The sequence below is a fragment of the Dasypus novemcinctus genome, chromosome 4 (assembly GCF_030445035.2).
Source record: "Dasypus novemcinctus isolate mDasNov1 chromosome 4, mDasNov1.1.hap2, whole genome shotgun sequence".
NCBI lineage: Eukaryota > Metazoa > Chordata > Mammalia > Cingulata > Dasypodidae > Dasypus > Dasypus novemcinctus.
The window spans coordinates 128,912,502-128,930,817 of NC_080676.1; the positions used below are offsets into that span (position 1 = coordinate 128,912,502).

At 34.9% G+C, this 18,316-nt stretch overlaps 1 protein-coding gene across 17 annotated transcripts in view; it reads right to left on the reverse strand.

The window, feature by feature from the left end:
- Nucleotides 1-18,316, reverse strand: part of ROBO2 (roundabout guidance receptor 2) — a 1,471,152-nt gene that overhangs the window by 174,513 nt on the left and 1,278,323 nt on the right. For all 17 annotated transcript variants that reach the window (XM_058296090.2, XM_058296089.2, XM_058296096.2 and 14 more), the window contains 2 exons: nucleotides 17,947-18,067; nucleotides 5,189-5,327 (listed from right to left, as the gene is read on the reverse strand). In XM_058296090.2, coding sequence (XP_058152073.1) covers nucleotides 5,189-5,327; nucleotides 17,947-18,067 — 260 coding nt within the window. The remainder of the gene's footprint in view (nucleotides 1-5,188; nucleotides 5,328-17,946; nucleotides 18,068-18,316) is intronic.

Sequence of the window (18,316 nt, forward strand, 5' to 3'; positions counted from 1 at the left end):
ATTTTTTCTTCCTGAAATTTTAATTGTGACACAATAATTTCTTCACAAGCTCCTTCAAGCAATGGCCATTTTGATAATAGTATAGGTGGGATGAAATTTCCTTATTTTGTACCTTCGTCATATGGGAAATGTCCAAACAAATAACTTTTTCTGGTTGTGTAAAGAACTTGTTGCTAGAGTTGGGAGCTGTTGCTAGGGTTACTCTTCTTATCCACTATAACATTCATCAAATAAGAAAATATTTTTAATTCACCTCAACAAGGATATGTTGTAATTTCATTAAAGATAGCATCTGATAAAGATCAGGAGTCTAGAGCTAAATAAAAGAAAGAGATATATGGATACTATTTAACAAATATTTTCACAGCAAGGAAAAAATGTTCCCTTGATTCATCTCTGGTTACTGAAAGGTTGGCACAGATATCTTCTATGTTGAAGGCTTAAATAGCTATCACAGCATTTCATAAATTTAAACTTGAATTGAACAGCTTTTCTTGACTGCAAAAGAAAAATAGTCACATATTACTTACATAGTAATTATAGGCTATGCAGCTGCCCTACAAAGCTTTATTGTAAATGTGTTAAACATGAACCACTATGCTAACCTTATTCAAATTTCATTAAATGTTAAGCCAAAGAAATGTCATCCTACATACCACTCTACACAATTGCTTATACGAGAACAATGGCTATCTCCCTAGTCTGAGACCTAAGTAATGTAATAGAATCAATGTTGTTGATTTAGGCTATGCTTGGTTAAAAGTCATCACTGTTATTCCTTCACCAAGTACAGAGGTCTCTTTCCCCCTCATTATGCATGAGTGAAACGTATGCAAATGCACACAGATGTAAGAATGAACACGGTTCTTTGAAAAACCATTTAAAGGCTGGGGATTCAGGAAAAGGTACATGGCTTCCACAGGATAAAAATACTGACCTCAATTTCTTTATTGCACTGATTCATGCTTTAAGATTTCTAACATGCTATTTGAAGCTTTCACAACACTTCATTTGCCTACTGCTTTAAAAGTATTTAGCTGGTCACACAGAGAACTACAGTAATAATATCATGCTAATAAAAAGTGAGGCCAAAGCTATGAAAACACTTTAAAGGCAGTTAGTGGAGTTAAGATGAATTTCTGAAATTAAGATTGTCTTCAGAGGTTTTGACATCATACCTTCTAAAAATATTTTAATGCTTTCTGTTAGAGTCATATGTTATTTGGACTTTGAAGGGATTGAATTTGGCAATGTTTGGAGATCGGTACAACACTAAAGTTGTCAAATATATGACCTAACACCTACAACAATCTAGGAAAAATAAAAAATAGGCTTATAGATTCTGTTTTAGTTTGCCTTAATTCAGAAATGCAGACCTATTAAAATGTACATGTTCTTAAAATATTCCATTTAATCTCTTAAATTTGATCATGTTTAATGATTAAAAATCATTATTTATATTAAAATTCAGTACACAAGGGATGTATTATGAATTTCATGAACACTTGATATGATGTGTAGAATGGCACTCGACTGTGTGGCATTCTTCCCCCAAATCTGAAAATCTTGTCTATTCATGGGAGAACAGCAGGCTAACCCTAACGGGGGATGTATTTCATAGGACACATGCCCAGTACTCTGTCTCAAGACTGTCAAGATGTTGAAAAAAAGGGAAAGACTGGACAGTATCACAGATCAGAAATGACTAGGCAAACATGAAAATTAACAAAATAACCTATAGAGACATACCTTGTTTTATTGCACTTCACTTTATTGTGCTTCATAGATATTTTTTTTTGTTTTTAGAAATTGAAGGTTGTGGCAACCCTGCATTAAGCAAGTCTATCAACACCATTTTTACAACTGCAATGTGCTCACCTAATGTCTCCATATCCTATTTTGGTAATTCTCACAGTATTTCAAATGTTTTCATTCTTATTATATCTGTGATGGTGATCTGTGATCAATGATCTATGATGCTACTATTGTAATTGTTTTTGGGGGGGCCACAAACCATGCCCATATTAGACAGCAAAATTAATCAATGAATGTTGTGTGTGTTCTGACTGCTCCACAGACAGGCAATTCCCGTCTCTTTCCCTCCACTCAGGTCTCCCTATTTCCTGATACACAATAGTATTGAAATTTGGCCAGTTAATAATTATACAATGGCCTCTAGGTGTTCAAGTTAAAGGAAGAGTTGAACATCTGTCTCTCACTTTAAATCAAAAGCTAGAAATGATTAAGCTTAGTGAGGAAGGCATGTAAAAAGCCCAAAGAGGCAGAAAGCTAGGCCTCTTACACCAGTTAGCCAAGTTGTGAATACAAAGGAATAATTCTTGAAGGAAATTAAAAGAGCTACTCTAGTAAACACAATAATGCTAAGAATGTAAAATAGGCTTATTGATGATATGGAAAAAGATTTAGTGGTCTTGATAGAAGATCAAACCAGCCACGAGATTCCCTAAGACAAAGCCTAATCCAGAGCAAGGCATACATCTCTTCAACTTTATGAAGGCCAAGAGAGTTGAGGAAGGTGAAGAAGAAAAGTTTGAAACTAGTAGAGTTTGGTTCATGAAGTTTAAGGAAAGAAGCCATCTCCATAACCTCAAAGTGCAAGGTGAATCAGCAGGTATTGATGTAGAAGCTGCAGCAAGTACCCAGAAGATCTAGCTAAGGGAATTGATGAAAGTAGCTACCCTCAATAAGAAATTTTCAATGTAGACAAAATAGGCTTCCATTGGAAGAGGATGCCATCTAGGGTTATCATAGCTAGATAGGAGATATCAAAGCCTCCTGCCTTCAAAGCTTTAAAAGACAGGCTGACTTTCTTTTTAGGGGCTAAAATAGCTGGTAACTTTAAGTTGAAGGCAAAGCTCATTTACCATTCTGAAAATTCTAGGACCCTTCAGAATGATGCCTGTGCTCTACAATGGAGCAACAAAGCTGGCATAACAGTACATTTGTTTACAACAAGGTTTACTGAATATTTTAAGCCCACTTTTGAGACCTACTTCTCAGAAAAAAAGATTCCTTTCAAAACATCACTGCTCATTAACAAAGCACTTGGTCACCCAAAATCTCTGGGAGATGTACAAGATTAATGGTTTCATGATTGCAAACATAGCATCTATTCTGCAGCCTATGGATCAAGGAGTCATTGTGACTTTTAAGTCTTATTATTTAAGAAATACACTTCAAAAGACTACAGCTGGGGGAAGGAGATGTGACTCAACTGATAGAGCATCCACCTACCATATGGGAGGTCCAGGGTTCAAACCTAGGGCCTCCTAGCCCATGCACAGTGCTGATGTGCGCAAGGAGTGCCATGCCACGCAGGGGTGTCCCCTGCATAGGGGAGCCAGCCCCAAGTGCAAGGAGTGTGCCCGTAAGGAGAGCCATGCAGCATGAAAGAAAGGGCAGCCTGCTCAAGAATGGGACTGCACACACAGAGAGCTGACACAGCACAGTGACACAACAAAAAGAAACACAGATTCCTGGTGCTGCTGCTAAGGATAAAAGTGGTCAGGAATGCACAGTGAATGGACACAGAGAGCAGAAAACTGGGGGGGTGGGAAGGGGAGAGAAATAAATTAAAAAAATGAATCTTTAAAAAAAAATGACAGGGAGAAAGGGGGCAGAGTATACGGGAACTCTCTGTACTATCTCTACAACATTGTTATCAATTCAAAATTATTCCAAAATTAAAAGTTTATTTTTGAAAAACTGGGGACAGGGTTATACATCTTGGTAACTGAAAAATTAACATTTATCTACATGGTTTTATTTTTCAATACAATTAATCTCTTAATCTTACATCAACATTTAAAAACTATCCATTTAGTGCTCTCAAATTTGAGGAAAAGTATTGACTAGAGAGAGAGAATGGACACTAGCAACTCAATTCTGTAAAATGTTTCTGCTTTTTAACTGCCCTTGCTTCTCCACTGGGAAAGCATGAAAAGCCTCCCATTCACAAAGCTCTCCTGTTAATGACAATCCTTTAAAGCTAGATGTCTAGGAGCAAAAAAGAAACAGAGAAGCAATTTTCCTCACTACTTAGGCTGGAAATTATGCTGAATTAAAATTTTCATTTGTTGTATTCCTATATAATTGCAAAGAACCTCTTGCTGATTATTCACTGAAGATAGTGCTAGTATATTAGACCTTGGGAAATATAAAATTGAATGAAGGTTTAAATTAAGGCAAATGTCAACAGTGTGCCAGTGAAAACATGTAAAAGGCATACGACTTCTATGTAATCACCTTGCAATTTCAGCCACTAGAATAAAAACAAATTGTTTTAGGGAAAAAAAAGTTTAGAAAAGAAGCAGGATGTGAAATCTTTATACAGATTTATGGTATGTATGCTGGCTGTATTTTAACAGGAAGAAGAGGAAGGCAAAACAAATCTTAAAGATAGAATTACTCAATTGTATAGAAAAAAAAACACTTGTATGATTTATTTGGTCACAAAGAGCAAGGGAAAATTCAGATGACAAAAAAGTTACATTTATTTTTATTAAAAATGACAACAGTTTGGACTTATATTAGAGTGGAGAGACTAGGCTTTGAGCTTCAGCTATATGAAGAATAGAAGAGAGATGGAGAGAAAAAAGTCTCCATGAAATGATCACAAGTGAGAGGGTGACAGGAGGTCCCTGAGTAAGAAATATGCTATATAGATGTCAAATACTTGCTCCATTTTCTGTGTTGTGTTGATTCTCTCTCTCTCCATTTCCCCAGAACTAAAGTCAGCTATACCCAGGAGTCTTTTGTTAGTGGTGCTTTGGGTAGAAGGCAGACAGTATCTAGGGTTGGGTGAAGTACCATAGAAACAGGGCAGCAACTGAAGGAGGCAACTGGAGTGGGTGGTGAAGAATTCTGCAGCAACAGGCTATCAGAACTAGAAGGGGACATGAGAAAGAAAAAACCTCGGCAATCCTTGGTATTTGGGTACAAAAGATAGAATGGAGGATCAGGTAGTTATATGGATATTCAACAGAATGATATTAAAAGCCCAGAGGACAGAAGTCGTGCAGCTATGTGACTTGTAGATATAAAAATTATACGTGTGAAAAAAGTACACTAGGATACAGGAGTGTCTGGTGATACAGAATTGTGAATGCATTTTCCTTTTGTATTTTTTTGGTTACCAAACAAGTTTCCAGCCTCTTAATGTTCTTACCTTCCCCTTGGCAGGTCTGCATCATCCTTTTTCCATCTCACAGTTGGTTGAGGATCTCCTTGGACCTGACATCGAAATTCTACAGCTTCTTCCTCCAGCACCACCTGATTAATTGGTCTCCTGAGGAATGTGGGTCGTTCTTGAAAAAGAAAAAAAAATGGTAAAATTAGATGCAGCGTATATTTTAAGTGAATTAAGAAAAGAAATAATAAACTGTGGTTTATTTTATTTTTAGTACATAAGTACTTAACTGTGTATATATCACATGTCTTGATAAAGCCATAAATAAAACATAAATAAAAGAAAATACTTCAGAAAAAAAAAAAAAGCAATTGTTTGAATATAAGACCATCCGACATTGAGGAAAAAAACACACTAAATTGGTTCTTCAGTGAATTCCTGAGCAAAATCATGAGGCTCTTATTCTAAAAAATGAAAAAAAAAAAAAAAGACTATAGAGTTCTACAAAAACAATGAAGGAGACAGGATTATTTCTACCTAATATAATGGTTCATAGTGGGGAAAATGAAAAGTTACAACTGATGTATAATATCAAAAAGGAAAGAAATGTTAATATTCCATAAGAATGTTAGAGGAAAAAAAAGTTTTACTCTCATACATAAGTGTTATTTAAAAATTTCCCCTCAGGCTGTCATTAGATATTTATTTTCATGAATGTATGGAAAAGCAGTGTGCATGACCTTTTTCCTTATATACAGAAAGACTTTCATTATTAAATATAGTAAACCATTTATTGCCATACATAATTTTCTGAGGCTACAGAAAGATGATTATCTTTCTTCTAAGTATTCCAAATATTTGTACATTTAAAATTTTCCTATGTTAATGTTTTATTTATTTCTTGTCAGTGTTCTGTTTTAGTGTTCGGCTTCATTGCTCTTTTGTTTGACCCCTTCTGTATTCAAGTACTTTTCTTATTAAAGCAAAGAGAAAATAAATATCTGTTCATAAGAAATTTACCATCTAATAGAAACACACAAAACACAAAGTAATTTTACATATCTTTCAACATTTGAATTCCTTTTCAGCCTTCTTTTCTTTTCAATAACAGTCTGACACTAGAAAAATGGCCATTTTAAATTATTAGCATGCATCTCCAAATCACAGGCAAATCAAAAATTGCTAGTTACTACTTTTTGATGTAAAAAAGAAGAGTAAGTTAAGGAAAAGAAAAATGGGATCCATAGGAAGTTGACACAACTCATGCGGCCATATTTCCTTATTTAGCCACTTAAGACTTTAATTTCAAAGCTCTACTTCAGAGTTTTGAATAAAGTGGAACAAAAGCTGAAACATATTTGGCAAAAACGTTTAAATAAAAAATCATTTCATTAAAAAAGTAAATAAAGACAAAAAATAATTTCAAATAACATGGCTAGAATGAGGGTATATGATTTTAATGACTAAATTAAGATCCATATTTGAAAACAAGAGTGTAAGCTACAAGAGTGATATTTTATTGCAATAAGCCAACTATCACTGACATTCAGAGAGAAGGTAACTATATATCACCAGAGGAGGGATCAAAATTTTCTTCAAAAGCACAGATTTGTGCAGTCTCCAGTATCTGCATTTTGAGACCCAATATCCCACGCCATAAAATTTGTCAGAGGATTTTATTGTGGAAAGTTTTTACTGCAGATTTTAAAAATAGTCCATAAAAAACATGGAAAATAAGGTTGCTTATAAACAACATCAGATTTTAGGAAACCAGAGTCAGTTAGCAGCAAAGAATGCACAAAGACAAAAGAACAAATTTGCATGTTGGATGGAATGGTTTAGTGTGATTCTTGTGAACTCTGGAAACAATGTGCCCCAAACAGCTATGTTAGTGCTGGAATGGTTGATACTGACTTCTTGTATCTGGCAGTAAACAGACAATAGAATCAATCCTCCTTGAGTGTTCTGAATGTTAATATAGCAAAAACAAGTCATTAGCATAGGAGCAAGACTGGGTTTTTCTTTGCTTTCACATGAGCATGGTCTTCCAATTCATCCAAAAGTTGCATTAACCCAATGTTCAAGAGAGTTAAACTATGGTTCATATCACTTGAGATTGAAAAGAATCCATCAGGAGGAGACTCATCCTGCATCCTCTCCTTGCAGTGGGGATACCATACTACAGCTTGGCATAAGGATGAACAAGCTGAGAAAAGCCATTCTCTCACCAGATTCAGTCAGCACATGTCACAGCTTCTCCTAAGCCAGTCTTTGAGCTTGCAGCCTGGGGAACAATGAGCAGCTTGGTTTCAATGGGGAAAATGGTGGGAGACAAAGTGAGTCAGATAGTGAGTGGCAAGATCATGAAGAGCCTTGTAAGACATGTCAAGGAATTTGAGCTCTGCCCTTTGGCTGACCAAGAGCTGTTGACGGTTTTTAAGCAGGAGGGCAACCTTGTTAATAAGGAGCCTTGTTAATGAAAAAGATTGTGTTGACAGATTTCGGTGAAAGATAAATGAGAAGAGAAGCTTAAAGGGGTGAATTAGGTTACAGGGTTTTTACAAGAAATTATTTCAGTTTAAACTAATAGAAACCCTCTGATGACATGGGAGAGAAGACAGAGTTAAAAGTTATCAAAATTGGGTGATCAATGGGTTGTGGGAGGTGAAGAAGAAAAGTACAGAAAGACTAATATTTCTAGTTTTAGTAAACTGGAACAAATGGCAGGTAAACTGTGAATATGGCATGTGTGTATGTGTGTATATCCTTTTATCACAGAATTAGTAGGTACAAGAAAATGAAACCCCTTATGCTGAGGCCAATGTTAGGCAGGCTTCTGTTACTTTAAGTCAAAAGTATTCTTAATAAGATAAGGAAGGATGCTTACAGTATAGAGGGAAAAAGAAAAATAAATATGATCATATTTATAGGTGTGAGAAAAGACCTTGGATTTTTAAAAAATCTAAATGAATAAGGAATCAGAAGTAACTTCTTAAGCATGGTAAATGTATTTTGTCTGAAATTGAATACAAAAATTATACTAGGGAAGTGGATGTGGCTCAAGTGATAAGGTCTCCACCTACCATACGGGAGGACCCGGGTTTGATCCCTGGGGTCTCCTGGTGAAAAAGAAGAGAAGGCATGCCTGTGCAGTGAGCCAGGGCCTGTGTGGTGAGCCAAGTGCCTACATGAGTGCCTGTATGGTGAGCCAGTGCCTGTGTGGTGAACCAGTGTCCATGCAGTGAGCCAAGTACCCACACAAATGCCCACAAGGCGAGCTGAGTGTCCGCTGGTGAGCTAAGTGCTTACATGAGTACCCGTGTGTCAAGCCAGTGCCCATGTGGCGAGCCGAGTGCCCGCGCAGCAAGCCCAGTGCCCGTGCAGTGAGTCAGTGCCCCTGCAAATGAGTCATGCATCAAGATGATGCAACGAAAGAGAGACGAAGGGGAGAGTCAAGGTGAAGCGCAGCAGAGACCAGGAACTGAAGTGGCACAATTGATAGGGAATCTCTCTCCACATCAGAGGTCCCCAGGATTGAATCCCGGTGAATCCTAGAGGAGAAAGATGAGAAGAGAAAACAAAAAGAAAAATAGATACAGAAGAAGATTACACACAACGAATGGACACAGCAAAAACAGCAGGGTGGGGGAGGGGAAGAATAAAAAAAATTATATTAAAAGTAAGATAATAAAGACATGCACATTACTGTCAGGAATAAGATGGACTTACCAACATTAGAAAATAAGAAGAAAAGAAAGGAAGTGTGAAATATGGAACAGAAAAAACAAAATAACCATTGTTTGCAGACCCTCAGCTTACATGTTTATTAAAAAGAAGAAAATAAGAACATGTAAGAGATGTTGAATGAAATGTTTTTAGATGACTACATAAAGAGCTGAAGAACAATAACTTTCATAGTGATAACTGCAATAAAAATAAGCAATACTTAAGATTATTGCAGCACTATTGGCAATATTGGAACACAGGGAATTTAGGGATAAATTGTGGCAAATTCACACACTGAAAAACTATTAAGTCATAGATAAAGCAATCTATCTGTCTATATGATGTGGAAAGTTTCCAAAGCATGCTACTGAGTGAAAAATGAATCATATAATATTGTGTAAGACTAATTACATTAAAACATACACACGTACATATATTTTTAGTTAATATTTTCATATCCTTCCCTTAGCATGTTATTAGTCATATACCGAAATACAGTGTCATTAACCTGAAGGGCAAATTTTACATAAGCTGTCACAAAACTAAAGTTGTCTCTTCCTCCAGGGGACACCATCAGGTTCATTAAGGATTTTTTGGTTGTCATATGTATTTTAAACACCATTGTTTTATGTGGAAGCTATGTGGAAGTACCCAGTTTATAATATCATGAAGAAGGAAGATACAGGATCTCCTGCTGCTGTTCTGGTGGACTCAGCATAGGTGAAGAACTTCTCAATACACCCTCTGTATCCCTTTCTGCCCTCAAGCAGAGACCAGTTGCTAAACAACTAGAAAAGTACAAGAGAGTAGGTGGCACAGAAATTTTGGCAAACTGTCATTGGCTCATGTAATTGAAAAGACAGGAAAAAAGAAAGGGTGATTCAAAGAATAACCTAGATAAAATTCACATGCATATGTATGATACACTGAAATGGGTTTTAGGTTGTGTCTTCCAACAATGTAATGTTGGAATTGTCTGATTATTAGAGTTTGGACATAACTCTAAAGTATTATTCCAAGAAATTCCATAGCACACTTTCCTGTGACTATCATTAAATCTTACTTCCATTGTTTTTTCTGTTAATTATACTAAATTCATTTTATGTTCTGCTAGTTTCATAACGGCTTATAGGAAAAAATATGCTATGAACTTTAAGTCTAACAAAGATTTATTTAAATGGAAGGAAATTTTCTATAAGAATTGTTTTATAATTTCCTTAACCAGAAGTTATTAGAAGAAAATTGAGAATCAAAAACATGAATAATAAAGACTAAAGAAATTGTAGAGACAGAAAAGTGATTAAAAAGTCTTTGCATTTGCTTTAAAGTTAACTTAAATATATATTTAAGAAATCTTTGCATTTGTGGTGGCCACCATTATCATAAGTCAAACACAAAGTCAAGCCTCTTTTAGGCACAAACTATGAAACTTTGAAGGAATAGCTTAGGTGTGTCCATTTGTATAAAAATCATCTGCAAATAAATTCAAAGTTAGAAAGATAAGAAAGTTACACACCATGATGATCACACTCCATGAGCCCCAGATGTCCTATTGAAATGGTATACCCATGAAGCTCACACAATTAAAGTAAATACATACAAAACTCTTGAACACCTGGATAACAAGCAAGCTTAATTTTAAGGCATGTCAACCATTTTTCCATGTTATCACTCTAAGTTTGACTATATATTGAAAAACCAGAGCAGATATCTAAAGGGCTTTTGCTGACTGCTTACCAATTAGATTAGAGTCCCTCAGAATGGCCCAATCCCTATTTAAATAACGAAGGAGTTATCAGAGACAGTCTTTGCCAATGAGATTAACCTTTTTTTTTTTTAATGTAAAATTGACTGGATTTGAGTCATCTGCATAACTTGCTTACAAGTTTAATCTCTCTGGAAACAGCAGTGTTGTTTGCAAGTGTGGTACTCTGTAAAATATAGCTCTCAAGTAGTCAGGTCAATTTAGTTCCAAATTAGTACTCTGGAAAGTCCAACTTTATATGAGTCTATGATAAAATCAAGTGCCAAGTCTCATGGTATAATTAAACATTGTAGGTATGCCAATAACATGTGCGAGGCAGGAAAATATTCAAATTATCACAAAATAATATAAATCTGAAGTATGGTTTCAAAATATCTATTAGGATTCTTATTTTCCTGCTATGATGGAAGAAATTAAGCACCCACTGAATATATTTCTCTTCAACAGTCATTGAAAATGGCTATAAAATTGGTAATGGCTGTGCCATGACAGCTATTCTCAGGGTGACCTTAAAATTTTTAAAATAGACTTTCTGTGACATTATAAAAGCAGCGCCATTGCAATAATTAAATAGTTAGAGTCCTTTAAGTCCTATAAAACCAAAGCTATGCCATAAAAGGACATTAGCACTGACCAATGCCTGAAAACCTTATCTTGATCTCAGTCGGCCCAGAGGAACTTGCCACTCTGTAGTTTCTATTAAATTAAGCAGTCAGATGGCTATTATGTCTTCTTTTACTCAACTGGGTTTATGCAAGGGCAGGGGAATGTGACAATCATTGAATATGAATTGTTGCATGTTTACGACTTACCAAAATGACTACATGGCTGTGATTAGACTGTCTGAAAGTGATTAAATAAATCCTTATCTTTTCTAAATAAGAACTTATCTTGGCTAAGAGAAAACACCCTATAAAGGTAAATGTTCCCAGAATTTTTTTTAAAATGCCTTTCTTACCATACTTTAGAGGTGAAGTGTCATACTGTTGTAACATGATATGATAGTCTCTCTGAAGGCAGGTATCCTGTCTATCTAGCTCACTGCTATATTTGAACACTTATACAAGTTTTGGCATGGAGTAGAAACTCAAGAAATATTTACTGAATGCATTAATGGATACGAGAAATATTTTGCTATTTTGAAGTTTAAAGAAAATATTATTTAAAAGAACTACATTGTTTCCAACAATCATCTGGATTTTAAAAACACCTTATGTTTTGAGTAGCACCGTATTTTCTTAAATGAAGGCCACAGGTTATCAATTAATTATGATATTTCCTAAGGTTTAGTTCTGATACATTTTCTCTCATGGCTTTATCTCTGGGTATCTCATCTACAGTCAGGCCACCAACTATTTTCTCTCGTACAGTGACTCAAAATTGTAATCCCCAACCCAGTCTCTGTCCTCATCCCCAGTAAGATGCCCAGTTTCCAATCTGATCATCCTTCTGTAAAAAAACATCAATTGAGTAGAGTGGGTGTAGCTCAGTAGTTGAGCATGTGCTTTACATGTAAGAGGTCTCAGGTTCAATTGTCAGTACCTCCTAAAAAAAAAAAAAAAAACAACAGCAACAGAAACCCATTAGTTGACATACTTTCCAATATTCCTTTTAATGAACATCAAATTAATACAAATGAACAATGAAAGATTACTTGCCATTTAAGGGAAGCCTCCAATGGAAAGAATAATGCAAACAAGAGGGGGAAAAAAGGAAACTCAAAGGAAATACGGCAGGGAATCATCACAAGAAAATTTTCAAAATGAAAATTGATTTATTAAAATCCTTGTAGAAACAAGAATAGTTATAGCATACATGCAACAAAATCAATATGATAATAACAAGAAGGAAATAAAGAAGAGAAAGACTTAGAAGCTTATTAATGAAAGATGTCTGACAGAGAAACTGAACAGAAAAAATGGGGTGGAAATTTTGCTGTAGTGTTTGGGTAGTGTTTTCAGACTAAGGTCACTCACCAGTGTCCAGCCAATAGAAGGAAAAAAAGTGTCAAAACAAGGTATGCTACTGAAAATTTTCAGAAAATGGATAAAGAGGCAATACTAAAAGTCTGGAAAGAAAAATAAAACAACTGATCATAATGAATCCAAATCCCAGTAGACTTCTCAAGAGCAACACTAGAAACTCAAAGATACGGTAGTGGTGACTTCAATGTTCAGGGCAAAAGGTGTATTTTTTTCAAACTAGAATTCTTTAACTAGTCAAAACATCAATTAAGTTTTTCTATTTTGATCTCAACTATGATCTAGTGTCTGGAAAGCAGGAATGAAATACTGTTTTGAAAGAGGGGTTATACACACACACACACACACACATACACACACAAAAGATAAGAATATGCAGGATATGGCAAGTTTGAGATTAATTATGAATTCCAAAAAGAGAGATTATGTTTGTAAACTGTTCTGTTCTTCTGGGCATGATACCCTTTGTACTATATTCAGCTCATATATCTTTGATTAAATTATGTTAAGATTAGGGCTTTGATTTGACCACATCATTAGGGTGACTCAGTTTGAGTTATACCCCCTTGGTGGGCTATATAAATGGGCACTCACTGGAGAAGACACAAAGAAGAAAATACACAGGGGAAGGGAGCAACATAGACATGGAAGAGGAGGGAACTTTGATCCTGTGGCCCTGGGAAGAGAGATGAGGCATTGGCCTGATAATTTGCAGCTGAAGAGAACAGAGAAGCTAAGCCCTATGCCAGCCTACAACTGAGATGGAAAGAAGCTGAGCCTATGGAGCCTTAAGAGAAAGCAGCAAGGAGAGAACAGGCAGACATTGCCCGCCTTCTTGCTTCAACACGTGGCATTGGACTTTGGTGAGAAATCAACCTTGAGTTGGACTCTTTAGCCCCTTGTAACTGTAAGCTTTTATCCCAAATATATACCCTTTATAAAAGCCAACAGATTCCTAGTACTTTGCACCAGCATCCCTTTGGCTGACTAATACACAGGAAAGAAGATTCCGCACTGAAGAAAAGGGAAGACAAATATCAGGACAAAGCTTCTTTAGCCAGAGTTGGTCAGAAGTCCAAGGGTTTCAGGAAGGTTGTGGGAAGAGGAGTTTAAGGAATAGCTAGAGCATGAAAAAAACACAGAATTTATATGACTTTAAAACTCCTGCTAGTTATTTCAAGAAAAATTCAGGACAGGGTTAAACAAATATTAAACAGAAAAAAAAATATGGGTTGTTAATTCAAAGAACAAAAGTAATGCCAGGAAAGAAATTAAATCATAATAGTATAATACTTAGCTTATCATCAATAATATTTACATCACTATCGTAACTCAAATTGAATATTAATATAAGCAATGTTTCAATTAAATATACTGGAAAGATGAAAAGAAGGTGGAGGTGAGAAGATGAGGGAGGTGATAAGATTGGGCCAAATCATAATTTTCCAAAACAGGATGTCCAAATATTGTATAAAATTGATATATCAATAGGAGAATAAGCACATACTTAGAAAAGGAAATAAATCCAAGAATAAATAGATAAAAGATGCTGTTCAAGAATGATACAAGTTGAGGAATACGTGTGTTGGGTAGAGGCCAGGTATTTCTGTATTTATTATTAGTTTTGTAATACTTAAAAGACATATTGAAAATATAACACTTAAAATCTATTTTCATGTGTTGCTTTGATAAACATTTTAAAATAATTTGGAAAAGTTTCCTGTTATTTTTTTTTAAGAAAACTAAATTTTGGTTAACAGATACCCAAACCAAGCCATAATTAGAAATTTAATTATGTCCTTCAAAGTTGGTTTCTTTGACTTCAGGATGTTTAGAACTTAGTTAACATATGTAAAATAATAGAATAGAGGGTGTTCTTTCTGAAGGCATTTAGAATGTGCCATAGATTTTAATATCCATTTAGACTATGATACATACTTATAACTTAGATTTGGTGCTGTTCACTAAATTAGGATGCTCTTTTATGTTTAGAAAATATTGTAGAAGGAAAAAGAGAAAACGAATTCATGGAATATGGGACAGGAACTTTCTCAAAATCAGGATGTGCTAATCATACTATTGTCAAAAGGGCAAATTTTAAAAAACATGCTGGAACTTTCAGAATAAATATTTCTGAATCCAAGCCCACTTACTAAATCATAAATATAATGAGAATATAGAAAGTTCTTTTCTCCAGCAATATGTCTCAGAAAGCAGATGGCTAGTATACTGGAAAAGACCTTGTTATAGGTTGAATTATCTCACCCAAAAAGATACGTTGAAGTCTGAATCCCCCATACTTCGGGATGCAAATTTATTTGGAAGTAGGGTCATTACAGTTGGAATTAGGTAAGTTAAAATGAGGTTATACTGGAGTAGGATGAACATTTAATCCAACATGACTGGTGTCCTTATAAGAAGAGGAAAGGAGACAGAGAGTGAGAGAAAGAAAAGGCAGCCAGAGACTGCCAAGGGCAGAGATTGGAGTGCCAAGGATTACTGACAAATACCAGAAGACAAGAGAGAGGCATGGAACAGATTCTTCCCTGCCAACTATAGAGGAAACATGGCTCTTCCTACATCTTGATTACAGACTTCTAGCCTCTAGAACTATAAGTCAATACATTTCTGTTCTTTTGACACATCCAGTTGTGTGGTACTGTGTTATGGCAAACGTAGGAGACTAAGACAGATCTTTTATTCATTTCAACATTTTTCAGTCTTTCCTAAATGAATTTTGTTTCCTGAACAATGCAATATCATCGGTACTTTTTCCTGTATAACATATCTTAAAGATTGAATCACATCTGAACGACTCAGTTGATGTGGAACAATCCTTGGCAGTGAGGTAGCAGGACTATTGGATGATTTTAGCAGCCTGAGAAGAAACAATGGTCTGTGAAATCACCAGTGTACAAATATAAAATTCTGTTTGAAACCAGAAAGCTTTTCTTTAGCTAATTTAAATATTTTTGCAAGTAGCTTCAAAAAAATTTTAAAGGACATTTAAAAACCTCCAGTAACTACAGAATGATTATATTGGCTAGATTTTTTGACATGGAATTGGTGCTACATGAGAATATAAAATTATGTGGGAAATAGGTAGAGTGATATGCAATCAGTTTTACTTTTAAAAAGATTAGGTCACAAATGACAATAACTAGCAACAACGAACTATAAAATGGCTCATGAGAAAACATGTACTGGATACAATTTTAACAAACTAAAATAAGGAAGACATCATTATAAATAGTACAGTATTTTACATTCTCTAAGAACTGGGGAGTCAAGATACAGAAGGGGTCTCTCTCATTGAATACTTACCATATCCTCGATTTTGACCATACTGCTTCTCTGGGTTACTTCTTGGTTTGGATTTTGTTTTCTTATCAATAATGAAGTTTTATTTTTTCCCCTCAACTCAATATTGCATTTATAACTCCTCAGGCTGATTCTGACTAGTTTACAACATCAGATAAATGTTTCTCGGCTTCCTAAATCAGTTTTTCCAGAGGAACTGCCTCTAGACAAATTCAATCTCTTTGGTTTCCAAGTATTTTCAAAATAATTTAGAAATTCCCAAGTAACTCCTGACATTCTTAGGGATCTCTCTTCATGTTTTTAGAGATTGTGGGGTACATATTTTAGAAAACAGTCACATTATTTATTATTCTAATTGCTTGGGTAAAGATGTTAAACACTTTTGTTTTCCTTCAGAAATCAGTAAATACTGTTGTAAGGCAGCATTTTTCTATTCCAAACCTTGTGGTAGTTACAGAAAAATAGAGATGAGTGCTTCCTTAAATAGAATTAACTGTACTTGTGGGCTTTTAATGGCAATGTTTGGTGGCCACTAATTTCATATCTTACTAGGCAAAACTACATTTTATTCATTACAGAGTGAAACACATTTTGAGACTTGATAGATGACTATATGAAACTTAAGGACAAACCAATACTTGTCTGAGCTCTCCAGGACATTATTAACATGCATACTTTCTAAAATTTTATTTTTCCTATTCAATTCCTAAAACAAATTTTGGGATTTTTCCTGGCTTTGTCATCTGGGACTCCGAGCTGCTTAGTATCTATACAGATTATTATAATAGATTATTTGTTACTCAAAGTAATGAAAAGGAGGCCTGCACTCTGGTACCCATTCATAAAGCACCATTTTACCTCTGTGAATGTAAAGGAAATTATAATGTGTTCTTATTCTACCCAAAACTCCCATTATGCCACTGGATGTCACGTATCAAAATACAGAAGAGGTGTTTTTAGGGGCCTATGCAGGACTTTGGAGCTATACTTGGGTGTGTCCTGAGTAATGACCAGAAACAGGGATCTTTTCATTTCATACATAGAATAAGAAGGTTATTTTACTGGCAAACAAAAGAAATTTAAATCACAATGATTTCCAGCCTTTTTAAAAATCATATCTCTGGGGAGTGAACTATTTTATTAAGAGATATAGGTATCCATATCCATATCTATATATATATATTTATAATATCCCTCCATACAGAGACTTGAAAGAATCCTAAAAGAATATTTTGTTTTTCAGTATTTGTTGTATGCCTGTTTTCCCTATTTTCTGTCATTTTATTACTCTTACAGTCTTTCATAGCTGCTCCATTATATTTCTTTTACCTTTGTTTGTTCAGCCATCTAGATTATTCCAGATTTTCTTCTTCCTAATGCTTTCTCCAACCTATCTGTGGTACAGATATAATCAGTTTATAACCTGTTAACTGAATTGTTCTAGCTTAAAAGTCCTTTGGTTCTTAAAGATGAAAGAATAAGAATATCACAAATTAGAGTTTAATTATTTTCCCCTTATTTTGATTAGATATTGATGCAGTTTTTTTATCATGAGCTGAAGTGGAAAATAATGAAATTTCAAAAAGTGAAAAACAAGGAAAGTTTCTTTTCACTGCACTCTTTAATTTTAAAACAACTTACCCTGTGTCTTGCCTACAAGGTGCTTGATAAAGGCATTATAGTGGAATGAATGACAAACTTTAGAAAAGTGTGATATCACCAATAGACTTTGAAAAAAAGCCATCTTTTACATTTTGACAAAAGAAAAGAAGTTTTACAAATATACAAATAAAGTATGTAATTTAACATTTCAAACTTTTTTTCCTCCTTCCCATCATTGGAAAGCTCCAGAAAGCAAAACAATTCCAATCTGCCATTACTTTTTACAAGTCAGGAGAAATTGTCCCCATAAGGCTCATTTTTTCTCAGTGTTAACAACAATATTTGAAAGCACAGAAACAGTAGATATGAAGAGCAATTTATAATTCAAAAGAGAATTTTACCAAAGACTGTCAGCTCCGCTGGATCACTGTCTCTTTCTCCTACCATATTGGTGCCAACACAGGTATACATCCCTGCATCACTTTTCTTGGTATTGGAGATCATCAGTTTGCCACCACGGATCTGTTAAAATTAAGTAAAAGCAAAGAGAAAAAGAAAAGATAACAAAATTAAAGGTCGCTAAATTAAAAAAAAAATGTATACCTAAGCACATTTTCTTTACAAGGATATAGCTCAATATCTGAGAAGCGAAACTCTTCTACTACTTTGGCATCTACAGGGGTTCTTCTTCTCTTAAATTTACCCTCAATATAATCCTTCATAATCTCTTCATTGGGAAGACCTCACTAAGGCAGCCTGTCTCTTCCCTGC